Here is a 27,365-nt window from a genome sequence, read left to right as displayed (position 1 = left end):
ACAAAATCGTGGACATTTTGCAATATAATTTAAAAAAAACGTCAATCAAAACATCATCTCCTGCAATGTCAGCTGCTTCTTTCGTTTCTTTTTTTGTTCTCATAGTTGCTGATGATTCAAATAAAGCTATAACTGTAGTCGTAATATTTTGACAAAATTTGGCTGTTCTTCCATACAGTTGAGCAAAGAATATGCATTTTTTCAACGTTCGACGGGGAAAACATTTATTAACAATTTTCAAGTAAAAAGGAAAGGCCTGGTAACAAGACCCGAATGTAACTTTTTAACTTTATTTCTTCCAAAAATGAGGTGACGCCAATAGATGTGTTTGAACACGGGTGTTTTTCTTTCGGGAAGTAAATATTTAAACATAGAATTGGTTAAAAAGTCCATAACATGTTGCGAGACATTATTAGTACAAGTGTGCCAGTGGCAGTATTTGAGCATGTGTTTTTATCGGAAATTTTGTTTTGCAATTAATGAAGCCAAATAAATTATTTTTGTTTGAAACTTCGTGGCGACTAGCGACAGGGGGTAAATGTAAAAAAAAATATTTTGCAAGAAACACACTACAGCTTTACATCTTTTGGTTAAACCCTTTGACCGTTACGTTTTCGATCAATGAGGACATTGTACTCGTAAGAAAAATTCGTGAAGCTTCGTCTCATTAACCTCATTGTTCAACTTTGTTCAACGAAGAAAAATTAATTTTAAAAAAATTGAGAACCAGCTAAACAAATATTTTTTGCGAATGATATAAAAATGGAATCGTCTCTTCACTTCATTCACAGTTCAGTTTCTCCTCACAGCCTAAAGATGAAGTTCGGTTTGATTTTGCTTTTCGCTATTTCTTACATCAGTTTTTCCGATGCATGCTCGTGTGCGGGAATTCCAGGATTGGAGAGCTATTGTGAAGCTACCTTCGGTGGTACATTCAAAGTTGTGGGCCCATCATACTATTGCGGAGAAATGGAAATTTGCTATCCGATTGAAATTGTGCAACAATTCCGTGGTGCTCCTGTATCGGCTACCGTTTTGAAGACAAATGACAATTCAGCCGCTTGTGGCGTATATTTAGAAGAAGGAAACACCTACTTTATTGCCACAAATCCAGTAGATGAGGAAACGTTCCATGTGTACTCGTGTGGACTTCTTCAAAACTGGACTTCTATGACATGCTGCGAAATGATTGCAGAAGCGAAGAAATTAAATTGCAAAAATTACACGCCATCAGCTATCTAAGTGATTAACGGTGATTGCGGTTATTTCGATTAATGGTGTGAACCATTAGTGTTCGGTCGAACTGATTTACATGAATACATTCGATTATACAAAAGAGTTTTTGAAATATTTTACTCAATTGGTTAAAGATGAAGCGGAGAGCTCCCTCATAATTTTTATCTTTTTTTCTTTTTTGAAGCTCCATTGATGATTCGTTAAGTGTTCACTTTGAAAATATGAATTAAAAGAAAAAAATCGGAAAACTTCAAATACAGTCAGAGGCAGTAAAATTTCACCATAAATTAGCTTCAGCTGTTTTTCAGCTGATCCACACACACGATCAAAACTGTATATACTTGTTCATACGGTTGAAGCTGCTATACGCACGCGCGTAAAACCGTATAACGACGTATAAACAGTTTAGATTGTTTGTGTGGATCAGCTTAAAAACAGCTGAAGCAAATTCGTGCTGAAATTTCGCTGCCTCTGACTGTAAGTCTGGAAGAATTTAAAAAAATTAATAAAGTTTTTTGGAACTTCTTAGAGCCTGTAAATATTTTTCATATGCAGAATGAGCACCAGCTGAATATCACCAGCTGGATCTGCTAACATACACTTATTGTATGATAAACAATCAAAACACATTCTTAACAATGTGTTTACTTCATTCATACGTGTTATGTGCGCGTAGATGACGTTAACGTAGAAATGCACTGTGTGTAGGTTGTCTTTGAATTGTATACAATACAAAGTGTTTTTGTTTGTACACCAGCTGGTGATATTCAGCTGGTGCTCATTCTGCATATGAGAAACTTTTAGCAATTGTAGCAGTTTTTCGGAATTTTTTCGTAATTATAATTTCCAAAAATAAGCTCGAGTCTCAATGATGCGTTGTGCATATTTTCTTTTTCCGAAATTCTACTGTTTCTTTTTTTGGTGAGCAGAGAACTCTAACTGGTTTAGCAGAAACTTTAAAAAGAATTGGCAAGGAATTGCACAAAAACTACATTAGGTCAAAGAGTACAAAACCAGAGAATGTTGGACGATTTGAGCCGTAAAGCAATTTCACCAAATTTACTGGTTTGATTCGCCAAAAACAAAGTTCGTACTTCTCGCACGTCGGATTCAACTAATTCTCACAAAGAAGAAATGAAAAATTTTGTATAGGGAAGGAACTGGTCCGATTTTACTGAATGCTGTTTTGAGCTCCCAATAGGTCCCTGAATCGATGTGCGTTCTCAGTTTTTGGGTGCATTTCGGAAAAACTTCTTTTTTGTTGAGGAGGGGCGTGGCTACATTTTGTGTGAAATTGGCTTAAATCCAGGTGGAGGTGCTTACATCGCAATTTAAACATTGTGCGATAGTAAACACCTTCACCTGGTCTTAATTTTTTTTTTTGGCAAATTATGGTAAATTTTCGAAAATAATTTTCCAAGGCTTTGTCAGAGGGCGAAGTAGTAACATTGTAAGCTATTTTAATATTTTCTTTTTAAGTAGTCTTTACGTCGTGTTCTTTAGTAAGAACTCTCTTAAACTGGACTTGATATAGGCTTGTTCCAAGGCCAATACGAGTGAGAAATTACTGACAAATTTGACCCATAGAGACATAACCTCATCAACATTTGTATGAAAATCGCGAGGGTTATGTTGCTGTGGATATTTTGAACCATGATCTAAAAACCTGTCAAGGCGTGATGAAGTTGTGTCAGTAACCGATTTTTTTTACTGACTAATCTTATTCAAAAAGCAAACCTAAAACAGGTAAGTAGATATCTACCATTAGGGTTGCCATTCGTCCTCTTTTTTCACTTTCACTTTTTTCACACAACGTCCTCTTTTTTCTAAAATATTGTTAAATTTTAGCAAAATTAACAGATGTGGTCAAATTTTACGGAAAAAATTTCGCTTGCGCAGGTATTTCTAAAGCTACATGGCTTCTACAGCATTCGAATGATATAGTTGACTAGTCCTCGCAGTCAAAAATTCGACTCCATATTTAGGAATTAAGGAAGCTTTAGCATTATGATTGGGAATTTTTATGTTTTTATATGCATAAAATAAGGAGTAAACCAGGAGTATTAAAAAAACGAAATTAAGTTGAAATCGAGTCATATTCTAGCAGCAATTTAAAAATACAACTAAATTGGTGTGAAATAGGCAGATTGTAGGAAATTCGTGAGAAACGGAAAGGTTTTAGAAAATTTTCCTACAATGGTCAGAAACAGTCAGATTTCAGAAAATGTGCCTGAACAGGCCTAGATTTGTAAATTATTAAGAAACACGTTTCTTATTTTTTAGATTTTTACTTCGAAACAAAAATGGAGTATCGAAAAAAACTTATGAATTTCTTCTGAGATAAGTGCATGTTTGTAGCTTACAGTTCAAGAACTCCAAGTAAAGTTAGCAAAAAACATAAAAGAATCACTTTTCTGGAAAATAAGGAAGAATATGAAGATTTTTATAAAAAAAGGAAAAAAAGGTCATGTTTACAAATGGTAGGTACTGAAACCTCGGATTCGCCTCAAACCAAATGAAATTTTAATTTTAACTTTTCTCACTAATTATTTGAATATCTATTGGTCCACATAGAATAATAAAAGAGCTAAGACTCTATATTTGTCCTCTTTTCGTCCTCTTTTTCGAATTAAAAGGCGTCCTCTTTTTGTCCTCTTTTCTCGTACAAAATGTCCTCTTTTCGAATTTTCAAAAATGGCAACCCTACCTACCATATGCTGTAGGAACTTTTACGTCAATACACATTAAAAACACCTAAGGCCAAACTTCGGACAAAGCTGAATCAAAATTAATTTAACAACTCGTCAAAATTGGGTCACTTGTTTGTATATGTCCAAACACAGCCTTTTTGAGCGAACGAAGTATTTCAACGGCCCGTTATTTCTTGAGAATATTAGAGCTTTAGAAAGGATTTAATTTAATGAATGGCATGTCCTTTGAGTTACACTCGATGCATCATTCAAATAGCAACAGACTTCAGCGTTGATACGCAACGAGCACCCACGATAATATTAAAAGACTTTGAGGTCATAAAAACAAAGTCAATTCAGTTTCTGTAATAAATATATTAGGAAAAGGAATCGTTTCATTAACAAACTTTGTGTGTACAATACAAAAAAAAAGAGAAAAAGAAGGTCTAACTACCTGCACAAAATGTACCCTCAATTCAATGATGTTCTAATTATGTCATAATTGCATTCGGCCAATACTTTCTTAAAATTCAACCTTTGGTCGGCGCTCAAATTACTGTAGAAATCCTTTGTAAACAGTCTGAACAAAATTACCTGTCGATCGTTCAAAATATTGAAATTGTCCAATATTTCCGGAAATATCTTAACTAAATGTTGATTAATCGACGCCGATACGAATATCACACTCAAGCACCACACGGCTCTGTTGACGGGAAACATTAGAAAATTTGGAAACGAACAGATGAGCCAATCTTGCAGTAATGTAAGTGAATCTGAGTCGATTGCCGAACGGAAAACCTTCAAAAAAAAAATTAACGAAACAAGCAAATCCATCAATTTTCGTTCCGATTTTAGCCTCATCGAGATTATCTTACATGAAACAGTATTTTTGCGATGACTTCACATTGTGGCTGGGTTAATGACAGGAACTCCTTGATGACTTTTGTTAAAATTTCATTTGGCGGCACCAGGTCACGAATCATTTGGCACAAAACGTTTCCGAATATTTCACCCGTACAAGGTGTGGTAAATTTGATCCGTTGAAACAGTATATCAATGCGTTCGGTTGATTGTAATATAACTTCCGGTTCGTCCTGAACGATGCCATTTGAATTTTCCGTGTTTTTCAGTTGATCATTGGAACCTATTTTTGTGTTAGAAAAAATGATAATTTCCTCTCGCGAAAAAAGGGTTAAATGTTCACTTACTGATATACAAGCACGTTATAAGTAGCTTCAACGCTGGAATTGAGTATGCTTCATTCCCCGACTTGAAGAGATGCAAAGCAATTTGCTCGATTTTGTCACGGAAGTCGCAGTCATCGACGTTGCAAACTATTAATCGTTGTAGACCCTGTAATCAATCAAATTATAAAAAGTGAATTCTAATTGGCGTAACAACGGTAAAGAAGGTCTACAACATTCTCGAACAACTGACATTCAAAATTTGTTATTCTCGTCGTAGGTCGTACTTACATGCAATATGGAAAGATATTGATCGATGTTGTTAGTCCGCTTCAAGACATTGTTTGCCGAGATGACAGTATTCGACAAAACGTTAACATCGTTCACAAATTTCGATGTCGTTTCGATGAGGTAAAGATTTAAAGCCCACACCAGCTTGGTATGCTCATCACTAAATGTCAATTTACTGAAAACAATTTTTATTTTACTTTCACTCTAATAGAAAACCGGCTGAGAAATCAACTTACCTTTCCTCCACAATTCCATTGTTGTTTGTGTAATAAATAACGACATTCCTAATCAATGAAAGCTCCTCGCCTAGGCCACCAATCGTTGTGTTCGTCTTGACGCAACTCTCCAGCAGACACAATAAACCCTTTAACGTAGCGTTCCGGATGGAGAGATACGGACTTTTCAAGTAGGTATGAACCAGAGAGCATAATGTTTGTAGTTCACTCAATGATGGAATCAAAATTGCAGACGATTTGCATAGGCAGTAAATTATGCTCTGCAATTGTTGAGAAGTCATTTTCGGTTAGATTCGAGCTGGTTAATTATTTGAGGATCTTATTCTTACCTGATGTGCAATGACATTCGTCATGGGCACAGCTTCTTGAATTCTTAACGAAATATTCTTAATCCACCGGTACTGCTCACGATTTGCGCATATCTCGCTCAATTTCAATAAATGTGGCAAGATCAGCGAATAGTTTATCTGAACGACAAAACGAACTGAAGGACTGGCAGATGTCACAGGTGGAAGAAAGCTTACCTCAATCAATTGACCAAAAACATCGAATATAAGTTGGAGGCTGCTCTTCAAATCAATTTCCGATGATTCAATGAGATACAGTGAATTTCTCAAGCTCAGGTTTATCTTCTTCTCGTCCATTTCTTCGACGACTTGCCACACACAGTTTAGGTCAAGTTGACCTTTCGAGAAACTGCTAGTTCTGGTGATGTTGTCATCTGACCGAAATCCTATTTGCTCGCCATTCGGTAGATAAAAAACATTCGAATCGGGCAATTTCAACAGAAGTTTGTGCAACTTTTTTCGACTATGAAACAGACAGAAACAGAATTTATTTTCCATTTACATCGGATGCTATGGTTATCGTTACCTTATTGAGTCTAGTTTCAAAGGACTTCCTCTGGGTAAATGATGAAATGAGTTTTTTGTGCTGCCAAGGTTTGTCGTAACTTTCAATGATAGCAAAAGCTCAGTTATCGCAAGCATACACATGTTCCGGATTTGATATTGTTCGGAGCTATCTGAAATTCGAGGAACAGTGATGTTATAATCATCCCAAGATACGCATCCTCAGTAGCTATATTTGACGAACACTTTTCTTTTCGATCTCTTAGAACTTAGAGAATTTTTTTAAAAATTGTAACACACTTCAGCTGAAATCATCATCAAAGAGGTTAAATTGTTGACTTGAGAGAGTTTAGTCATCTGTTGTCGACAACGACGATAAAAATAACCGATTTGATCTGGATGTGCTCTTATACATAGTGATATGTATGTTGTAGCTAATGAAGTAAAAGATTTTGTAGAAAACTTTAGGATACGTTTTATAGAAACGAAGTAATAGATTGATCAACTCGACTTGATGCGTTGATAGTTTGTAGATGAGGAGATGAAAGACTTCTGATTTTAGGGGGTGTTTAATGTTAGTGATTGCAATTGATAATTTCATGTTCTTCTGACATGTTTCATTTTGAAATATGGAACCAATGTCATAATAAGAGTAGCCTGAGTTCCGAAAACTTTGCTCCGTTTTTACTAAAATTCGGAACCTAACAGCTGAGCCAAGAAATGACCGAACAAATACGACAACAATGTGCATTTGATAATACGCGATAACACGTACTGATAATGTTAATCAACTCAAAAAGCCGATGAAAACAGTAATCAATACCGAGATTGTATAAAAGGTCAGTGTTGATTTTGATAAACGACTGCTACTAACACACTTCGTTGCTGCTACAAATGGAACTAAACGTAGTCGGAGAGTGGAAATACTTCAACATACGATTGGTTGAGTTGACTGATATTCCCAAAATTTTAGAATTTTACGCTGAACACGGCCATGATCCACTGCGTGACCTTGCACCAGTTGATGAAACATATGACGACTACTCGGCTGTCCGAATTGCCGCACTAATGGAATCAGAAGAAGTATGTCCTCTGTCCCTGATTGCAATCGACAAAAAGACCGATGAAATTGCAGGAATTAATTTGCAATTCATTTGGAAGAAGGAGGACGCTTTTCGGGCCGCAAGCAAAACGGAAGAAACGATCCCACCATTCAGGAAAATAATGAATTCGCTGCACGCTACATTGCACGATTCCAAATTGGGAATGTTCGGGAGATATGGCGTTGAGTCGGTTGTGTGGAATTTTCTGGTTGTGGTGGACTCTAAGCAAAGAGGGAAAGGCCTAGCTTCCGAAATGTATGCGCGTGTTGTGCGATTGTTGAGAAGTAAGAAAATGAGTTTGGCATTTAGCATTTATACGAGTCCATTTTCGAGAAGAGCTGCACAAAAGGTAGGTTTTGTGGAAATTGATAGAGCTTACTTCAACGAACTGCGGGATGAAAACGGGGCTATTATTTTACCCAACGCAACGCAAGACGATTTCGCGAGCGTTATGGTTTTGCAGATGTAATTTCAAGCAGATTTTCGACAAATAAAATTTTAAAATCACACAAAATAACCGAGCGCACTGGAAGGTGTTCCCATTCAAAACGATTAAGCCGACAATTTACTTACCGACAATTTCGACCTCCACTTCAGTATTAAATAGAACCAACAGCGACATAAAAAATTCTTCGAACTGATGACGGCATGTGTAACCGAAGATCTGAATCCTGAAACGATTTTGAAAAGAAGTTAGATTCCCAGCCACCTCTGACTTTAAAGCAGACGTTTCGCACCGTTTCACAAACAATTCAAGAACATCAGCTTCGTTCAAATATTCAATGGGAATGGATGGGACTGCGGTTTGCTTGGACTTTTTAATATCCAAGTCACAGCGAAGAACTTCAATAGGTGCAATAGCAAAAACATAAAATTTATTCGTACGCAATACTGATACGATAAGGCTGATTATCACGTCCTGTGTGCGGTGGAAAAAAAAATTAAAAATGTCAGTTTTCAGGAACATTTCAGTGTATGCGCGTCGGTTACCTCTAACTTAAAGTATTCATTCTGTTCGTTCTTGCTTCGAACTTCAACAAATTTAGCCAGGAAAATAGCTTTTTTATCACAATCATTCGTTTCATTGATTGCCAAACTTTCGATATCAAATTTACTCATCAGCGTGGTGCTGCCAAAATGCACATTGATCGTCTTGTACAATACATCGACGAATAAATCCAAATGTTTCGCAAAGCCATCCGAATTATTTATCACATTCCACAGCAATTTCTGCTTCAATATCAAATCGGCACATTTCAATGAGATTTCAATGTCAAACCGCTGAATGTTCTCCCGTTCCAACACATTTGTTGCATACAACATGCAAATCGTGCCAAAGATCAACAACACCTCAAACATTTCTTCCTTCAAAATGTTTTGCCTGAAATATTTCTCAATCAATTTCAGTTCAATGAACGCCAAACAGGTGTGCTCCAGCATGTCAATGTGTTCCAGAAACGAAATCAATGCCTTCACAATGCTCTGATAATTTCCCTTATCGTCGATCAATCTATCGACATTGTTGTCACGACAATCTGGTGAAATTGAATTGCACAACGCCTGAATGCGTTCCATTAGACAGACCATTGAGTGCTTCAGTAACAGCGGAATTTTCAGATAGTTCAAGTGTGGATTGAACTGCATGCAATCGTGTTTGAATGTGTTCGCCATGTGTTCGAAGGAAAAATCTATAAATTTGTGCAGGTGACGAATGTTGAATTGATTGGATTGGAGAATGTACGACAACTGCTTTTCGGATGTTATTTCGAACAGTAGCTCGGCTAGGGCTTTACTGTCCTTGTGAGTGTTGAAGGACTTGTAATTAATCTGAAAACAAATGAACTGTCCTGACGACGGAACATAAAGATTGTGGACATAATTTACCTGTTCAATTAGCCAAGATCCGTCAACCGTAGCCATAGTATCTGCCCGAAGGACTTCATCTTCGTAGCATTCTGTTGCTACATCATAAAAATGCCGCAGACTGTTGACGACATCTTTGAGGCTAAATAATGAAGACGAAATCGGTAAATTCGATCCACTTCGTTCATCATAAAGTTACCTGTAATGGACTTCCTCGTTTCGGCAAAATTCGCATAGCGATAAAAATGCGGTTTTTGGCAGAACGTTCGTGATCGTTGTATCTAGGTCCAACAGGGATGATAGTCGCTCAAAAATAATTTCTTCGGTTTGAACCCTAAGATTGGTAAACTCGAAAACGGAGACACATTTCAGGGTTGTCTCTATACATTTCGGATAATTTTCCAGGACGTCACAGGTGGACAGCAACAAGTAAATTGATTGTTGTGTTTCCTGAAACCGGAAGAAAATTTAGCTTCAAAGCTGCGAACAAAATTAATTTTCTTTTATCACCTGCGACAACTGTTGCCCTATTAAGAAGTCAATTCGACCGATTAATTGATCAAAGTGTTCTGGGTCATTCAATAATTTGGTGAACAATCGCTGGTCTGCGTTCACAAACTTGTCCAAATGATTGATCAGAAAATCAACTACCGCATCATTCAAACGTTCTGACTTGCACTGAAATTTTTTTTCCATTAAATCTTTCCGATTAACAATCAAATAAATGACACCTACAACAGCGTTCAGTATATTAGATGCGTTCGTTCCGAAAGTAGTCTCTTCACAACTCGCTAAAACATTCAATATTGGCAGCCAGTCGCATTTCATCGAACATAAGAATTGAATGAAAGCATTCGCATGGGATGCATGTAATCTATGGATCGAAGTCGTAATGAAATCGGGATCTGACAATGCGATTGATAAGTTTCGCTTAATGACAACAAAGTTGCCGACACCAAACTGATGTTTTAGAAGTAATCGGAACAGTTTACGCGTATGTGGTCCGTACCGTGCACGAATGTCCCGTTCGGTATTAGAGCTAAAGATTGAAAATCGAGATTTTGTTTAGCGCAGTGCACACTTATGAATGGATCAAAATGGATCTCACCAGTGCAATGAATCAATAGCAAATTTGACGAACGAAAAAATTGATTCAGTGAATAACGTTGCGCGATCCGATGCGATGGGCTCCATTCGTTCTTGTAAATATAATTGCGTTTGCTCCAATGCCACTTCTTCGGTTACTTTTGATAGGACATTTTCGATGAGAATCGAAATCACTGACATTACTTCAAACGATCGTTCGTTCTATGGAAAATCAAGCACGCGTTAGAGGAAAATGATTTTTTTTTATCGCTACATTTCTCTTCACCTGATTGATGTAACTGTAAAACAATGAAAACGTTTTACGCAAATTACTTTCTTCCATCAACGTTGACTCGCTAGCGACTTTGAAACACAAATCGATACTGTCGAACTGTTCCACATCGAAGAAAAGCTCCCGATTGTCGTCGATTACTTGCAACAAATTCACGTAGAAACTATTTTCGTTGTCGCTGGTGGATGATCTGAGCAACATCAAGATATTGCACAAACTGATTTGTATCTGCGAGAAAATCAAAATTAAATTAATTCATGCCAGTTGACACAGATCATGGATCCCAGACAGAACCCACCTCCCTGACATGCAAAAATTTTATCAACATTCGGAGTGCCACTTCCTTCTGTGTATTGATGTCTTTAATGCTAAAACCATCCTCACAGCCGGTCTCGTCGAAGAAAAACTTAAAAGCCAGCTCGTTTAGCGCCCTCGATCCGCTTCTTACGTCATTTGCCAGCAATGTGTCGGTGATGTTGATAATTTTCGGAATTGTGATCAGTTTTCGGTCTTTCTCTTTCGTCAGACAAAACAAGAACTTGATGATACTAGGGACCACCACTTCGCTTTCTCTGTAACGAATGGTGGATAGAAAAAAAAATCTTTGAGTGGAGTTCGTTTTACGAATCCATCGATTAGAATGCATGAAGAAGACAGATGTCGATGGTCAGAGAAAAATGGAATTATCATTACCTGACTGCACCAGTTTCAATTAGCTCCGCCAATTTGAGCACAAAGTCCAAGAAAACATTGTTCGCATCGAGCAGTGAATAGTTGACATTAAATTCAAGCGCTTTGCAAAGCATATCCAAAATCGCTGACTGAATCGAAGTGTCGGACTTGGAGAAAATCTGGAAAATGAAAAAAATGAGACAAATTAACTCAGGTGACGCGGGTAGAGAAGTTCGACCGTTTTCCATACCTTCAAACATCGAATAACGATCGGCTTGAATAGCAATATGTGAACCACATTCTCACTCGACGCACTGGTCGACGAAATTGATAGATTTCGTAGCATCGTCGTCATGTCGTTCATCTCACATCCCTTGCATTCCTTCTCGATAACATTGCCGGCTAAGTACTCAAAGTCGGATGTCCGACATCTCAGATTCATGGAAAACATGTACTTCAGCAATTGTCTGATTGCAATCACCGATTCCATCGGTGCATAGTTGATCAATGTGGACAGATACAGCAGAGTTTCTTCAATTAATTTAATGGGATTCGATGTCGGTTCGGGAACTTTGATTTCTAATATCACAATTAACGCATTTAGCGTTGTACTGAGTAGGTCCATGACTATTTGGCCGCTGTCCTTGGTTATGGTAATCTGAACAAAAAAAAAGGTTGAACAAAATACAGAGCTGCGTCGTAGGTCAATTCAAATCACCTTGTACGAATCGAAACTTTGCTTCAGAAGTTTGTAGATTTTTCGGTAGAAATAATCGTTGCCAAAATAACCAAAACTTTCGAACAATTGGAACTCCTTGGTGCTAATGAAGATGTCGTTCTTCTGACCCTTCGGAATGTATAACGGCTGGGTGTTGTTGAACACATGATAGAATATGTTCAACAGTTTTAAAACATGCAGAAGCAATGTGTTTATTTCCTTCGCCCAAACGTACTTCAGATCGAAGGCATTTCCTTAAAGTAAAATTTCAATTTCACATCAAATCTTAAAACCATTACGCACAGTGGCACAGTTGTAATACCTGCAATTAAGCTCGTACAAATATTTATCATATCACACTGGCATGCAGCATCCGTTCCGATGCAATAATTCTCTCGCATAAAATTCAAACAAATTTCGAAAACACTGAACTCATTCCACACAGCGTGGTACGTAATGGGATTGAAAAGCTTCACCAGTTCGGCAATAGCGCTTACGATGCCAAACTGTTGATTGCGATCGTCCAGTTCCATCAGATTGTTGGATAGTGTGTACAAGACCGGTCCCAGTTTTTGATGCTGACGTTGAGAGTTTTCAATTTTGAAATTATCGAATGCCAACGGTAACCTGTCGAATATTCTCGCACACACAAAATTGCCGATTTCGACATTTCGATTGCAGTTGTACGCCGGTTCGTCTTTGACATAATGACATAATGTCTCTATGGCTCGGGATCTGGTTCGGCTGTCTTGATCTCCGATCAATGCAAAAATTGAATCAAGAAATTTTCTCTGCAAAAATTTTTGAAAGTCCTAAAATGCCCAGAAAAAAGCTTTATTTTTTAGTAAAAAACGGTACCTCGTAGTATCGACCGATCTCGTCACCCAAAACGGATTTCATTTCAGCAAAGTCAATGTTCGTCACCAATTCGCAGTATTTACTTTGCACCACCCAGTTCCTGTTACTTCCGACGATAAGCAACTCAGTGAGTATTTGATCAATGCAAAGATCGCCTTTCGGAACGGCATTCAGATCATCGATTTTTCGTCCATTGCGGGTTGATGAGGTGTGTTGTATTGACGTTCCCCGGTCTATTATAGTTCGCAATACTGACGGGAATACGACATCTACAGCGGATATTGAATGCTTGATGACTGTGTGGATTTCATCGGATAGGCCCTTTCAACGGAAATTATTTTTGTTAAGCCGATTCGTCAACCAACGGACTAATCTTACCTGCATCAACACTTTCAGTAGTAAGTTGAAACGGATATACTTGGTCTCCACATTAACAAAGCATCTTTCCCGAAATTCGTCCACACTGCGGTAGTCTTCCAGCACCGTTACGATGAAATTTCCAATAATTGACTGAACATTGCCTCGCAGTGATGGATCGTGATGGTTGAAATACAATAAAATGTCTTCAATATTTTGGTCGCATTTCTCCGCATCCATGTCATGCTGGGTCTCTTTAACAGGCAATTTACTAGTCACAGGAACCTTACTTGGACTTTTGGAGGACACGTTTGTGCCTTTTAATGAATTGATGCTTTTATCACTGAGTGGCGACAAAAATTCGTCTATAGAGCAGGTACTCACACCGAAATGGTCGGGGATAATGTCAAGCAGCTGTTCATCGTTTTTACATTCTGATGTTTCTGTTAAACACAATTCACTCAAATCATCGAACAATGTTTCACGGCACTCATCCGACACACTCGCCTTATGCGATACTGTCAGTTTCATCAGTAAAATTTGCGGATAAATTCGTACACAATCCGACAACACAATCAGTGATAGGTTTTTGATTGATACGCGCACAGCACTGTCCAGCTTCAGTTTTTGATCCTGACCGGCCAGTAAGAATTTGTAGCAAACTAATCGTACCACATATTCGACGAGGAATTGGTCGTAAATGGAACCGATTGACATTTCTCGAAATTTGACCGAATCGGTTGAATCGTCCAATTTTATCGATTCTGGATGCAACTGACCAATGTCGACTGATTGATGGTCAGGCGATGGCTGTGGCGACGCCGTTGTCGGTTCGACTTCTGCGTCTGTTTCAATGACAGTGACCGTTTCATCAGTTTCGTTTGGAACAGCAAGCGTCGATGAATGGTGACTATGGATAGATACATTGCTGTCGAGTGATCCGGCTGATATTACATCATCTTCAACGAAATCTTTTAGGCTGGTATTGTCTTCATGCTGACTTTTCTTCGGTGTATTGTTCAACGAGGATCCTTGAGAGCGAAAGAATTTTGTGACCGTTTCTGATCGAATAGATAAACGTAAAATGTTAGCAATGCAAATGGGCAACAAAGACAAATAATTGCCTTACCAGTGGGCTTAGATTGCGAAAGTAGCGTATTGAAGAACGATCCAAAAGATTCGGTTGACTTTTGGCTTTTCAATGACACCGTGTCGGATTTTTTCTTTAAATTATCCGCATCGTGCGTACTGTCGATGCTTACCAATGAATCCATTTCAATGTCGGTGCAGGACAGACATCCTTCATCGAGAATTTGCGTATCCTTGGAAAACAGACTACCCTCCAGTTCTCTGCTGCTATTCATTTCGAAGTAATGTTTGTCTATTTCATTCAACTTCGACGAACTGGGCTTGCTTCCGCTTTTCTTAAAAATTAAATTGCGCAACGAATCGTCCTGGCGAATGACATCGACGTGATCCGTAGATGTAAGCAGTTTTTTCATGGTTTTGTGCGAGCAGCGAAGAATTACGTGGATGACCTCCAGCGAGGCATTTATTATCGAATGAGATTTGTCATGCAAAAGGTGCAAGCACACATCTAAAATCTGAATGATTTTGAAAAAGTCGCAATTTTTGGTGGTCGTCAGTTCGGGTATCAATAATCGCAACATTCCCAACAAACCAATGACTGCATTTATTGTCTGATCGGTAGCGAGAATGTCTACAAGTGAAACGAAAATCAACGTGGATTCAACAAGTAATTGATTGGTCTTGGTTTTTCATTTGAATATTTCCGCCAAGAATTAGAAGTTCACTCAACCACGCATTTTAACTCAACCAACGAATGAGCAAACAATTCGACCAAATAATTCACCGTACGATGAATAATTAGAAAAATTAATTTGCGAATTATGAACTTTGAGTGCGTAACAAACAACATTGTTGAATAAACAGAAATCTCGGCGAGCATGATTCATTGTGTTACCGGTGGAAAAACATACCTAGAATCTTGTTGAACGCTTGACGGCATATGTAATCAGGTTTCTTTGAATTCAATATCAATGTCATGACATTCTGTGAGGCACAACGTCTTTTAATAGCACAGTCTGATGTGGCGTCATTGAGGAAAACCTTAAATCGAATTGAATAGACTCGGCGCATTCCAACCGACATTTTTCTTTGTTACTCACCTCGACTAATTTCAGTACATCCCGATCGGATAAGCAATTTTCCATAAATTTGCAAAACGTTTTCAGAAAATCGGCCAGTGATTCGATCAGTTGAGTCTCCTTGCGCTTTGAAATAGCGTAAATGCATGATAGAAAGTTCGTAGCATATGGTTTAACTTTGCGCTGCTTGATCAAATGGCAATAACAACCGAAAATGTTTAGGCAAATTCTCAGCGATCGTTCGTTTCCGTTCTTTTTGATCTCATGGTACACATCGTACTGGATCCGGACGATGAATGTTTTCTCGCAAAAGCGAATAATTTTGTTGAGATTCTCCTCAGCATTCAGATGAACTGTTGAATCTATTTCTTCGCAAAACATCAGCAGCACGGCCAACGCATTGCTGATGAATGTTACTTGATTCGGATGATTTTGTATTGACGGTGATGTTACAAAGTCGGATATGTTGGCAAAATGAGCCAATTTTTCCTTTCGACTGGAAACATAAGACAATAAAGAAAATTATTTGTTGTGTCGGCTCTTCGTTTGATCATATCCACCTACCAGATTTAAATACGGAATATATGTTTCGCTTACCTGCATTCTGTGTTTTTTAACGATTCAATGCTCTTCTGGAAACTCGAAACGAGATTGATTTTATCCATTTTTGAATTATGTTAACATTTACGCCAGTTTCACGGACATCATTTTAACATTTAACCCATTTAAATCACAACACAAGAACATTTAAGTCGATTAATATATCAAATCAAATAAATGAAATTTCTCTTTTGCGATGACGTTTGTTATCAAACAAGAAACAGAAGAGCCGTCTTGACAGACGATGCAATGCACGTTTAAATTAATATGAAAATGCAATCACCCGATATAAATTTGTTCCAAGGTCATTTCGAAATGTCAAATTTCATTCACAGATGGCAACTTAACCTCAATTTTCAGGTTGACGAAAATTTTAATGAAAAATTTACAAAGAAATTGGTTGACGTTTAGGTTATATTCACCTCTGTTGATGAAATCGTTGTCGTTCGTGTTGTCAAAGTTCGGGTGTTTAGTTATTTGGAACAAACCTATAGGAAACCTCGGTTAACCTATAGAAATATAATGGAATTTTGTACAAAAATCTATTACGTTTGAGCTTTAGTTTCGAAACATCTTTTCCGTATAGGTTTGTTCCAAACACGAATTTTTACTTGCCGAACGAACACGATTTCATCCATACAGATCGATTTTCATGTAAATATTGATTATGTCTCTATGGATGAAATTTGCAAGATTCTTAAAGAACCTTGGAAATTTAACAGTACATTCACAATTCGTATGGGCTTTGAAGAAACCGATAATCGAGTGTTCTCTATTGTTATCTTTTATTTACATATTACAGGTTCGGTGATTATACTTTGTTATGATTTTATGACTGTGGCAATTAACGTGAATTATTCAGTTCTTACAACGTTAGGTCTCACACTTGCTGATGATAATGTTAATTGATAAACAACCAAATTCACGCCGTAAGTGCGGTCGAAATTCAAAATGGAAAGTGCGGAAGTCTTTCTAACGTAGCGTCATTTTCATACAATGAAGCGTTGAAATGTATTTTTCGGTTCATTTTTTCATCGAATCGTTCACTTAAAATTCAAATTTTAGGCACACTTACGGCGTGAATTTAATCTTTACATATACACCGCTACTACGCTACATCAAAATATAGTCTGTTTAGAGCTTACCAACTTAGAAAACATTATATCCTAAGTAAACAATCCAACAATCCAATATCGTACTACGATAATAATGTAAGTACGTAGCACGTGTCGTTATACCAAAAGTCTAAAGGTCGTTAATCCGCTTTGTCTCCGTTGACTTGAAAGATGAATTTAAACAATAGAAACGGAGGCACAACGAAATGGAAATGGAATTGGAGACAAAACTTCAACTTAACGCCGTACCTGTTACTGTAAATTCCTCTGCATTCCCAAACACATTTTTATTGCTGAGATGCAGGGTTGGAAACTTTCGGGATTTCACGCATATCGCCATTTTATTAGATGCGCGAGAACCACCAATGAAAGTAAACTCTACAGGTATGGTCTGGTTTGAATTTTCATTGGAACACACCACTTCAGATAATTTTACCAATGGCCCAGCCCAGATTCAATATGTCAAAAAAAAATGACGTTAACTTGCAACTGGCAGAGGCGCCGACTTTGAATTCGTTCATGGGGGGCTCATGGGGGGCAAAGAGCACAAAATGATAAAAAAATTGTGAAAAACCCTAGGAATTTAAAGAAGTTTTGCATTGTTATGGGGGGCAATCGCCCCCCTCGCCCCCCTATACTCGGCGCCACTGGCAACTGGCTTTTCCACATGCGGCTCCGTTTCTGACAGATGTATGAAAACAAATTTTCAGGTTGAACGGTGTTGAACGGGATATAAACACTAGAAAAACGAACGAAATTCTCGTCGTAATGGCTAAGAGCTTACCATCTACGATAGCAAAGGTATTACTGTGAGTTTATTAAGATCCATACTTGAACCAAAAGAACTCTTATTGCGTGACAGCTCACTCATAACTACAAAATCCGACAACTCGATCCGGTTGACATCGCCAACCAATGTCTAAACGCTGTTACCCGGCAAAAGAACTTGAATGCAATTATTCGTCCTACACCCGAAATAGCTCTAGCCAATTCAAAAGAGTCGTCTGAACGTTACATAAATGGCAAAGGCATCAGAAAATTGGACGGTGTTCCCATTGCTGTAAAGGACAATTTCTGCGTCAAAGGAGAACCAACGTCTTGTGCTTCGAGGTACGTTGCATGAATGTTCACCAATTTGTGTAACGCTCTGACTGTACTCCAACCGTAGAATGTTAGAGGATTATCGACCCAACTACGATGCAACTGTTTATGATAGACTGAAAGCGCAAGGTGCAATTTTACTCGGCAAAACCAATCTCGATGAATTCGGCATGGGGTCAGGAACAATCGATTCAATTTTCGGTTTCACTCAAAATTGTTACAGTCAAAATGGTACACATATCGCTGGCGGAAGTTCCGGTGGATCGGCTGTTATTGTGGCATCAGGAGCTTGTTATGCGTAAATGTTTTTTCTGACCAATATCGTATTTGATGAAATTGAAATCTTTCTCCTTTAACAGTGGAATCGGATCCGACACTGGTGGTTCAGTTAGGAATCCTGCATCATATTGCGGCATTGTTGGCTATAAACCAACGTATGGTCTAATTTCCCGCAATGGATTGATTCCATTGGTGAATTCGATGGACACACCAGCAATATTAACGAGAACTATTGACGATTGTGTTGCGATATTGAATGCTGTTGCAGGTTGGTTTTCTGATTCGTAGTTTGGAAATGATTTCCGGTTAAAATAAATTCATTTCTAGGACCTGATGCAAAAGATTCCACTACCATCAAGCGACCTTTTACCAACATTGTCTTGCCCGACCAGATTCCGATCAAGCGTTTCAAAATTGGAATACCCAAAGAATACCATTGCGATGGTCTGTCAAAAGAAGTCATGGAAACGTGGATGAAAGTAGCTGATTTATTAGAAGAAAATGGAGCACAAGTCGTCGATGTATCTCTCCCGAATACAGCCTCGTCGATATTTGTTTACACCATATTGAACCAATGTGAGGTGGCCAGTAATATGGCTCGCTATGATGGAGTAGAATTCGGTCATCGGTCGGAAGACGATGCTACCGTTAGTACAGAACAAATGTATGCGAAAACTCGTCAGGAGGGTTTTAACAGTGTGGTGAAAAATCGAATCTTAGCCGGCAATTACTATCTGCTGCGTATGAATTATCAAAAATATTTCGAGAAAGCGTTGAGAGTTCGGCGGCTAATAGCACAGGACTTTCAAAATATATTTTTGGGCACGGACGCAGTAGATGTTGTATTGACACCGACGACACTGACGGATGCTCCCAAATTGGAGGAATTTGTTAAAAATAATAACAGAGACCAATGCGCCATCCAAGACTTTTGTACCCAACCAGCAAATATGGCAGGTGAGTAGACTAAGAGATTTGGGTAGAGGAATCAGAATTTGAGCTGATCGAACGATCAGTTGGACGGTTTGATCGGCTGAGAATTGTTTATCGAAAAGAAACGTTTTTGCTTTTCCGAAAAAATTTACCAATTCACAAGTGCACTGCTCACATTTGATCAGAATTTGCTTATGTCACTTCGATGCAACGACAGACAGCGCCAAGAAAGTAATTTTTTAGTGTTGCACTTACATTGTTTCATTGAACAGTATCCATGGTGTTTTGGCTTCACGTATTTCTATGGCAGTTTTTTTTTGTACAGTCAGAGGCAGTGGAATTTCAGCATGACTAGCCGTTTTTTAGTTGATCCACAACATACAATCGAAACTGTTTATATTTATGTATACAGTTGAAGCTGCTACAATGGGCTAGGTAAAAGACCGTATACAGACGTATAAACAGTTTTAATTGTCTGTGTGGATCAGCTGAAGCAAATTTCAATGCCTCTGACTGTCACTATTTCGTAAACATGGAAATTAATCATGAAACCTTCCCGAAACGGATAGTCATCTGATATCGACAGCGACGGCAAAAATAAACGACGAGCTCACTGAGTGAGTGTACCAAACGCTAGACGATGCTGTAAACAATAGAAGTAACAGATTCAATTACTGTGGGGTGATATGCTTGCCGTTTCTGAAAGGTTAATTAAGAAGTTTTTAAACGCACTAAAAAATCGTCTTATTAGGCATTAAAAATTTATATGTTCTCGTTCCAGAACGGACGGTTACACTGATACCGTAATTTCTATAACTTTTTTGGAAGGCAGTCAGAGTATATGTTTCGTTCAGTGACATTTTGGCTGAAATTTTAGATGCGTTTTATACGAAGTTTGCGTACTGATTATATCTTCTCGAATCCATTTAAGTGTACGTAACCCCGGACAATTTCTGTAACAGATCTTGAACGTGCTTTTCCATTTCCATCATAAAGCTCAGATTTGGTTCGACCTGAAACCTAAATGTTTTCGAAACTTTCTGATCGGGTTACATGAAGCTGTGATCTTCGGATTTTAGCTATGAGCCATTACGTTGGAACCATCTCAACGTCTACTCGAAGCTTTTAATTGATTCGAAGATTATTTTACCATGCGAACTAGGAAACATTTCTCAACCAATTAAACAAGCGCTGATTTATCTACTCACACTGCACACTAGTCATTTTTAATGCATCGGAACCTCTCATTACAATCGACTCAATATCTTCTGTCATCAACAAAGTTAGCGATCTGATGCGTCTTATCTGTAGTTTTCTCCAGGACAGCAAGCTGTATGTTGAAACGACTACAGCTGAAGATTTACTATCGAACGCTATACGATACTTAAGTAGTGACAGATTAATAATCATAGCAGGACACGTTTGTCGTTAAAATTTTAAATTCAAACTTTTTTTAGGCAAACTCTCATAATCTTTGAGTCACCTCTAACCTCTATTACCCTTCAAAAAATTCTTCATTTCGATAATTTTAAATTTCAATCTTTCAATTTTCTCTTTGCAGGCATCCCCGCAATCTCGATTCCAATTAAATTGTCATCGAACCAATTGCCACTAAGTTTACAATTGATGGGCCCTTTTTTATCAGATAAGAATCTTTTCACTGTGGCCAAATGGATAGAACAAACGGTTGACTTCAAACAGTTGTTATGATAAGCTGTTGTTGGCATCAGTTTTAGACGTCGTCAAGTAATTAAACGTAATTGTTGCTGATTGAGTTCTTGTTTTTATTCTGCGTCAATACAACCCTTTGAGTAACAAACAGAGCGAAAGTTTATGACATAACAACAAAAGTGTAAAATCATTCATCTGGAACGATTCTTGTTTGAATAACATTCCTTAAAAATGCCACTGAAGCCTTTGGTGTACGAGGTCTGGCTGGATCGTCAAAGTCAACGTAATGAATACCGAACCTTTCGCTGAAATGATAATGAAATTTAGTTTCACAAATTCTGTGGAAATGTATTGTAGTTTAGACATTACGAATATCCCATCATCCACTCGAAGTTATCCAACAGACTCCACGTTGTGTGTCCGGTAACATTTACGCCATCGTCAATTGCATCTAGAACAGCCTTTAAATGACCCCGAAGGTATGCTATCCGACCGGTATCCTCTAATTCTCCATCGTCTGACCAACCGTTTTCGGTGATTATTATTTCTGGATTATCGTATTGGTTTTTGATCCAACTGCATTCGTAAAACAAAATTCGATTTTTGAATAACATTTTTTTCAACAATTGTCCGACTTACTTTAACATGCCCCTTAAACCTTCCGGTACGGAAACTAGCCATGTGGACTTGGCAACAGGCCAAGACGCATTCTTAATACCGCTAGTATATTGATCGGTCCAAAAGGAAGGCTCACCAGAACGTTCATATGTCGAGGCTGTTTCTAAACCACTACTATAATAGTTCAGTCCGTAGTAATCGGATTTTCCTGTGAACAAAATTTATTTTCAGTCTGGGACGAATTGCTGCTCATTAGCTCAATTTGCAAACCTCTCAATGAATCTCTAACCTCAGCACTCATGTATGGTAGTCGAGACCAAGCTCTACCTTCCTTTTTGCTCAACTCATTTATTACCTCAACCATTATGGGCGGGTAGCCGCCAGTTCTACTGAATATTGGATGACCGTACATGCCGCACTATAGGAAATACACAGCAAATTCGATTTATGTTCTCTTTTTGTCTGGCATAATTTAACTTTACACTAAATTGCATGGCTCTATCAGCAGCAGCCACATCATCTGGATTGTTTTCATCCAACGGAAAGCTGAATCCACAGCTGATAACTATTCCCATTTTACTGCCCTCTGTTCGATATTTCGCATCGAATAAGTCGTAGATTTTACCGTGTGCTAACAACAAATTGTGCGAGCACAAATAAACACCGATACCAGCCGAATAAACAAACGGTGCCCTATCCGGATTTCCATATCCATGTTGACAAATGATGATCGGTTCATTGAATGTTGACCAGTACTTGACGCGGTCGCTGTATCTTTTCAATACGAGGTCAGCATAGTCTTCGAAATACCTTACAATCAGAGGATTTGTCAATCCTCCGATTTCTTGAATGGCTTGAGGTAAGTCCCAGTGGTACCTTAAAAAAATGCATTTTTTGTATGAGAGTGGATCGGGTTCAAACACTGAAGGAAATGCAAACCCACAATGTTATCATTGGCTGAATGTCATTTGCTATTAGTTCGTTAATTAAATTGTCGTAGTACTGTAGACCTGCCTCGTTAACGGTTGCATTGTCACCACCCGACATGACACGAGACCACGATATTGAAAACCGATAGAAGTCCATCTGTGAAATATTTTTTTTTATTTGGGGAGTTTTTGACCGGAAGCACACAAAACAACGTACATTTGCATCTTTCAATAACTGAACATCTTCCTTGTAGAGTTCGTATGAGTTACACGCAATATCTCCATTCTCCCGGTTGTATACTTTGTCTGGATATTTATGTGTTAGTTCGTCCCAGATACTCGGTCCTTTTCCTGAATGAAAATTTTCATTTTCAATAACTTTACAGATGAGGCAGTATTAAATATTAATTATACCATCTGCATCCCATCCACCCTCTACTTGATAAGATGCACTTGCACTGCCAAACAGAAAATTAGGAGGGAATGTTTGCACTTGACCCGTCGATAGGCTATTGAGTAAATAGAATTTCTATGAAAACCTCTTTATGGAAATCGATTTTTTTTTATACCAAAAACCAGCCACCAAACAAACGGCGAAAAGTTGTGCTTTCATTGTGTTACTGTATCGGACACTAGTAAACCTCGCGAGTTTACACAGCTAACTAAAAACTGTGGAAAATGATTAAACAATTAACTGACAATTTGAAGTAGACTTATAAAACGTTCGATCGGATAATTTTCTTAGATACATTTATCGCCACACATAACGGTCCTATGATCACGTATCGTACATATCAATTGTGTGTATCGTAAATGGCGTGGAACTGATAAGTTGAATAATTCCATGATTTGTCCAGTGAGTAAGTATCCTAACAAACAAGGTGGTTTCCGTCACGCCACAAACGAATGCTAAAAATGTTTTTGTTGGAACTCTTGTCGGGAAAAAATGGTTTAAGATTTTCTTTCTTTCTTTTTCGGATCAATTAAATTAGATTTTCGTATAGCAACAAAAGCATATCATCTGTAGACAATGAGTACATCTAATTTACCTAAGCTAAACCGAAACTAAGAACGTGTAGGGAAGCCTAGAAATTAACCTAATTTTGTTGTTGGAATGGAACATTCGTCCATGACAGTTTAAACAACCAAATACGGAGAATGTAAAACATATTATACCTCTCGCAAACCTTCAACCACGGGCTGGACACTCTATGAATAGTAGCATTTAAAAAATGAGGAATAGCGTGAATAGTGTCAGGCCAGTGCCTTCAACTGGTCTTCGAAGTAACAATAACACCAACTACCGCTAAAATGATACGAATATTCGCCACTTTAATTGATTTATCTGAAAAAGATTATTTTTCCTCCAAAATAGTAATCTTGGAGTATTGTCTCTTCAGGATTATGTAATGTAGTTTTATAGTCGAGGTATTTACCATGCAGAATATCTGAAAATTTCGCTTAGTTGAATCGGTAAGCATATTGTGATTGTGAATGTGGTGAGCATATTGTTGAATAAAGTATAGTCTGGTGTTTTACTTTATTAACGTTCAGACGTTAAACATTTCATCACAGCTGTGATATCATCAATAGAATTACTGAAACACAGCGATCCTAAATCTGTTCCTTCTTTAGTTTTAACACACATTTATGAATTGAGTTGGAGTACGAATAAAAGCTGAGATCATTTAACATTCTAAGGTAACAAAAGGTCATCTATTGCTAACTGACTCAACGGATCTGTAAGTTTCAAAAGTTACGAAAATTAGATTGTACACTATTGGTTCAAGGATTTCGTCTGTTTGACCTCCACTATGCTGGATGGGGATTCCTCTATCGTTGCTATAAACATTTAAATAATCTACAGCGTAGCCCCCACAAAATTGATAACAATGGCGCGATAGAATCGGCACGTTTTGACAAAATGGCTTGTTTTATTTGTAATGATACAGATCTCCAATTTGTTTAAGAGTGTGATGAGTGATGTGACGGCCTTAGCAGAGCTGAAAGTGTGATTTTATTAAATTATCTGCTTGTCAGTTCACGGAATTGCTTTTCCATTTCGTGGCCGGTGTGGTGTCCAGTTCAACTCTTTAGTGGGAAGTGTGACTGTTGTTATCAGGCACTTCAACTGAACGTATGAATATGATTTACACGCACGTAGGAATAGGTGATATCAATTATTGAGCCATTAAATTGTCAAATTAATTTTCTGTTAAGTTTAGTTGATTTACTTACGCCTAATGGTTGGAACAGATAGGCAGATTATACTGATTCCCTTTGAAACAATTGATTGTATTGTTGTAAATTAATCTCAAAGTAATTGGGAAGTTGGAAATTTCGGTAAAATGTTTTTCGGTTGTTTGAATGCAAAACGACTCGGGATAATTGGAGTGGCTGCAGTGATTGTAATTGTAACGTAGGTTTCTCTTCACTAAAATTACTTGTTCAACGTAAATAACTAATTGCATACTTTGGTGCAGAGTCGTACTATGCGTGGTATTGATTCCACAATCGAAAAAGAATAATGTCACCCCTCCGACTCCGCAACAATTTCCAACGACTTTTAAATTTGGAAGTGCATCCTCAGCTTATCAAATCGAAGGGGCGTATAACGTTGACGGTATGTGTTTGAGTGGTGTTAGGTAGTTTTTCAAGCTTTCCAAAACTTATCGACAACTCTGTAACTCAGGAAAAGGCGAAAATGTTTGGGACGTCATGACGCGTGACTATCCGGAGAGGATTTTAGATGGTTCGAACGGTAATGATGCGGCCAATTCTTACGAATTTTACGAGGAAGATGTGAAGGCGTTGGTAGAGGCAAAAATGCAATTTTATCGCTTCTCTATCAGTTGGTCAAGAATTTTACCGACTGGCGACATTTCGTCGGCCAACGAGCTTGGACTACAATACTACGATAATCTCATCAACGCACTAATCAAAAATAAAATCGAACCGATGATTACGATGTACCATTGGGACATGCCGGAAAAACTGCAGCAGCTTGGCGGTATGCCGAATCCAATAATTGTGGATTACTTTGAGCAATACGCAAAATTGTTGTTTGAGAGATATGCCGACCGAGTAAGAAAACATTCCTTGATATTATCGCGATGCATGTCCTTATAACCCTTGAATGTCTAAACAGGTGAAATTGTGGAATACCTTCAATGAACCTATAATATTCTGCGAGTATGGTAAGACAATGTGACAAACACAGGACCGATTTCAATTTTTCTAACCGGAAAATAATTTTTGTTTAAAGGCCACGGCAATTTGGTCCATGCACCTTTGGTAAATTCGCCTGGAATCGGGGACTATCTATGTGGTCATCACGTTCTGTTGGCTAACGCTCGCGTTTATCGAATGTACCACAATTTTTACAATGCGGACAAAACTGGAAAAATTGGTATTGTCTTGAACAGTCCTTATACGTGGCCGTTAGATGCTAGTAACGAGGCAGACGTCGCCGCAGCTGATCAATCAATGCAATTCTGGGTACGACTGAAGAAACGACTTTTGCTGCTCTGCTATAAGACAAACCTTTATGTTCTAGTTGGGATGGTTTGCTCATCCCATTTTTTCAAGCACTGGCGGCTATCCACCTGTAATGACAAATGTTGTAAACAACAACAGTATTGCTGAAAGTCGGACATGGTCACGACTACCAGAGTTTACTGCGGACGAAATTGTTTACGTAAAGGGAACGTCAGACTTTTTAGGATTAAATTACTACACCAGTCATTATGCGACACCAGCTACAGATGCCTCGACTCGCTGGCCAAATCCGTCGTACTATAAAGACGTAAATAGCATTCTTTCACAGAATCAGACCTGGCCAGTTGCGAAGTCCAGTTGGCTACGATCCGCACCTGACGGTTTAAGAGCTTTGCTCAAGTAAGTGATCTATTGATTACGGGGAAGGGATTATAAGATCCAACAATTTCAATGATCAAATGAATGTGTTGGTACGTATCGTAAAATTGATATCGTGATATCATGTTGGATGAACAGCATGAAGTGAATTGAACTTGTTGCATATTATAACTCCGCGGGTGTACCGCACACCATAGCATCAAAAGTAATTTGGTTTTTACTTGGGTGTTTAGTTGGATTAAGAATCAATACAGCAATCCCGAAGTATTTATTACTGAAAACGGGTGGTCTGATAGTGGAGAATTGGAAGATGAGGGTCGGATTGAGTATCTACGAGGTCATTTGCAAGCCGTACTCGATGCGGTGTTGCGTGATCGATGCAATGTCGTTGGTCACACCACATGGAGTATAATCGATAATTTTGAATGGACAGCGGGATACACGTATGTGTGAACAGCATTGTTTCTTGTTTAACTAAACCAAGCTCATATGGCCTGATTTTCAGTGAACGATTCGGTTTGTTCCACATCGACTTTACTAGTCCGAATAAGACCCGAACTGCAAAGAGTTCGGTTGCATTTTTACGGTCCATCATTCAGACGAGAATGATGCCCACTGATTAGGAGAAATGTGGAAAA

At 38.2% G+C, this 27,365-nt stretch overlaps 6 protein-coding genes across 6 annotated transcripts; 4 read left to right on the top strand and 2 right to left on the bottom strand.

Annotated features, from left to right (window-relative positions):
- Positions 1-816: 816 nt before the first annotated feature.
- On the top strand, positions 817-1,242 carry LOC119069355 (metalloproteinase inhibitor 2-like). Its single transcript, XM_037173428.1, has one exon. The coding sequence runs from the start codon at positions 817-819 to the stop codon at positions 1,240-1,242; it is 426 nt and encodes a 141-aa protein (XP_037029323.1).
- A 3,039-nt stretch (positions 1,243-4,281) lies between these two features.
- LOC119069094 (huntingtin) lies at positions 4,282-16,399 on the bottom strand. Its single transcript, XM_037172985.1, has 28 exons — positions 16,203-16,399; positions 15,627-16,101; positions 15,438-15,567; positions 14,567-15,157; positions 13,459-14,498; positions 13,081-13,401; positions 12,545-13,013; positions 12,223-12,476; positions 11,755-12,162; positions 11,526-11,683; positions 11,131-11,404; positions 10,827-11,060; positions 10,563-10,762; positions 10,190-10,493; positions 9,965-10,132; positions 9,654-9,904; positions 9,476-9,596; positions 8,582-9,418; positions 8,329-8,510; positions 8,165-8,262; positions 6,511-6,661; positions 6,162-6,447; positions 5,967-6,104; positions 5,638-5,897; positions 5,402-5,576; positions 5,135-5,279; positions 4,802-5,070; positions 4,282-4,724 (listed from the first exon to the last, which is right to left on the bottom strand). The coding sequence occupies exons 1-28, from the start codon at positions 16,268-16,270 to the stop codon at positions 4,398-4,400; spliced, it is 8,334 nt and encodes a 2,777-aa protein (XP_037028880.1). The 5' UTR covers positions 16,271-16,399; the 3' UTR covers positions 4,282-4,397.
- Positions 7,328-8,071, top strand: LOC119069097. The gene is made up of 2 exons (XM_037172990.1): positions 7,328-7,571; positions 7,650-8,071. The coding sequence occupies exons 1-2, from the start codon at positions 7,383-7,385 to the stop codon at positions 8,058-8,060; spliced, it is 600 nt and encodes a 199-aa protein (XP_037028885.1). The 5' UTR covers positions 7,328-7,382; the 3' UTR covers positions 8,061-8,071.
- Positions 16,400-17,971: 1,572 nt separating the features above from the next.
- LOC119069096 (glutamyl-tRNA(Gln) amidotransferase subunit A, mitochondrial) lies at positions 17,972-21,407 on the top strand. Its single transcript, XM_037172989.1, has 6 exons — positions 17,972-18,121; positions 18,183-18,430; positions 18,489-18,719; positions 18,781-18,968; positions 19,028-19,657; positions 21,195-21,407. The coding sequence occupies exons 1-6, from the start codon at positions 18,089-18,091 to the stop codon at positions 21,341-21,343; spliced, it is 1,479 nt and encodes a 492-aa protein (XP_037028884.1). The 5' UTR covers positions 17,972-18,088; the 3' UTR covers positions 21,344-21,407.
- Positions 21,408-21,491: 84 nt separating this feature from the next.
- Positions 21,492-23,568, bottom strand: LOC119069354 (myrosinase 1-like). Its single transcript, XM_037173427.1, has 9 exons — positions 23,421-23,568; positions 23,266-23,360; positions 23,069-23,202; positions 22,866-23,008; positions 22,405-22,798; positions 22,193-22,340; positions 21,944-22,130; positions 21,674-21,880; positions 21,492-21,609 (listed from the first exon to the last, which is right to left on the bottom strand). Exons 1-9 carry the CDS (start codon positions 23,462-23,464, stop codon positions 21,492-21,494), a joined length of 1,470 nt encoding a protein of 489 aa, XP_037029322.1. The 5' UTR covers positions 23,465-23,568.
- Positions 23,569-25,079: 1,511 nt separating this feature from the next.
- On the top strand, positions 25,080-27,360 carry LOC119069093 (myrosinase 1-like). Its single transcript, XM_037172984.1, has 8 exons — positions 25,080-25,270; positions 25,335-25,474; positions 25,544-25,935; positions 26,000-26,048; positions 26,117-26,349; positions 26,408-26,748; positions 26,961-27,170; positions 27,233-27,360. The coding sequence occupies exons 1-8, from the start codon at positions 25,200-25,202 to the stop codon at positions 27,348-27,350; spliced, it is 1,554 nt and encodes a 517-aa protein (XP_037028879.1). The 5' UTR covers positions 25,080-25,199; the 3' UTR covers positions 27,351-27,360.
- The last annotated feature ends 5 nt before the right edge of the window (positions 27,361-27,365 follow it).

Source organism: Bradysia coprophila (genome assembly GCF_014529535.1).
Source record: "Bradysia coprophila strain Holo2 chromosome X unlocalized genomic scaffold, BU_Bcop_v1 contig_26, whole genome shotgun sequence".
Taxonomy (NCBI): Eukaryota; Metazoa; Arthropoda; class Insecta; order Diptera; family Sciaridae; genus Bradysia; species Bradysia coprophila.
The sequence above is the reverse complement of the archived record's forward strand: the minus strand, read 5'-3'. Positions and strand labels throughout refer to the sequence as shown.

Excerpts from the sequence above, each read along its gene's own strand:
- LOC119069355 (XM_037173428.1), top strand. The coding sequence starts at position 817 with ATGAAGTTCGGTTTGATTTTGCTTTTCGCTATTTCTTACATCAGTTTT.
- LOC119069097 (XM_037172990.1), top strand. The coding sequence starts at position 7,383 with ATGGAACTAAACGTAGTCGGAGAGTGGAAATACTTCAACATACGATTG. Across the intron at positions 7,572-7,649 it reads CACTAATGGAATCAGAAGAA|AAGGAGGACGCTTTTCGGGC; the intron begins GTATGTCCTCTG and ends TTCATTTGGAAG.
- LOC119069094 (XM_037172985.1), bottom strand. The coding sequence starts at position 16,270 with ATGGATAAAATCAATCTCGTTTCGAGTTTCCAGAAGAGCATTGAATCG. Across the intron at positions 12,477-12,544 it reads TTGTACGAGCTTAATTGCAG|GAAATGCCTTCGATCTGAAG; the intron begins GTATTACAACTG and ends TTTTACTTTAAG. Across the intron at positions 9,905-9,964 it reads TAGGGCAACAGTTGTCGCAG|GAAACACAACAATCAATTTA; the intron begins GTGATAAAAGAA and ends TTCCGGTTTCAG.
- LOC119069096 (XM_037172989.1), top strand. The coding sequence starts at position 18,089 with ATGGCTAAGAGCTTACCATCTACGATAGCAAAG. Across the intron at positions 18,720-18,780 it reads GCATCAGGAGCTTGTTATGC|TGGAATCGGATCCGACACTG; the intron begins GTAAATGTTTTT and ends CTCCTTTAACAG. Across the intron at positions 19,658-21,194 it reads CCAACCAGCAAATATGGCAG|GCATCCCCGCAATCTCGATT; the intron begins GTGAGTAGACTA and ends TTCTCTTTGCAG.
- LOC119069354 (XM_037173427.1), bottom strand. The coding sequence starts at position 23,464 with ATGAAAGCACAACTTTTCGCCGTTTGTTTGGTGGCTGGTTTTTG. Across the intron at positions 23,361-23,420 it reads TGTTTGGTGGCTGGTTTTTG|CCTATCGACGGGTCAAGTGC; the intron begins GTATAAAAAAAA and ends TTTACTCAATAG. Across the intron at positions 22,131-22,192 it reads GGTTAGAGATTCATTGAGAG|GAAAATCCGATTACTACGGA; the intron begins GTTTGCAAATTG and ends TTTTGTTCACAG.
- LOC119069093 (XM_037172984.1), top strand. The coding sequence starts at position 25,200 with ATGTTTTTCGGTTGTTTGAATGCAAAACGACTCGGGATAATTGGAGTG. Across the intron at positions 25,936-25,999 it reads TTGAGAGATATGCCGACCGA|GTGAAATTGTGGAATACCTT; the intron begins GTAAGAAAACAT and ends ATGTCTAAACAG. Across the intron at positions 26,749-26,960 it reads GGTTTAAGAGCTTTGCTCAA|TTGGATTAAGAATCAATACA; the intron begins GTAAGTGATCTA and ends TTGGGTGTTTAG.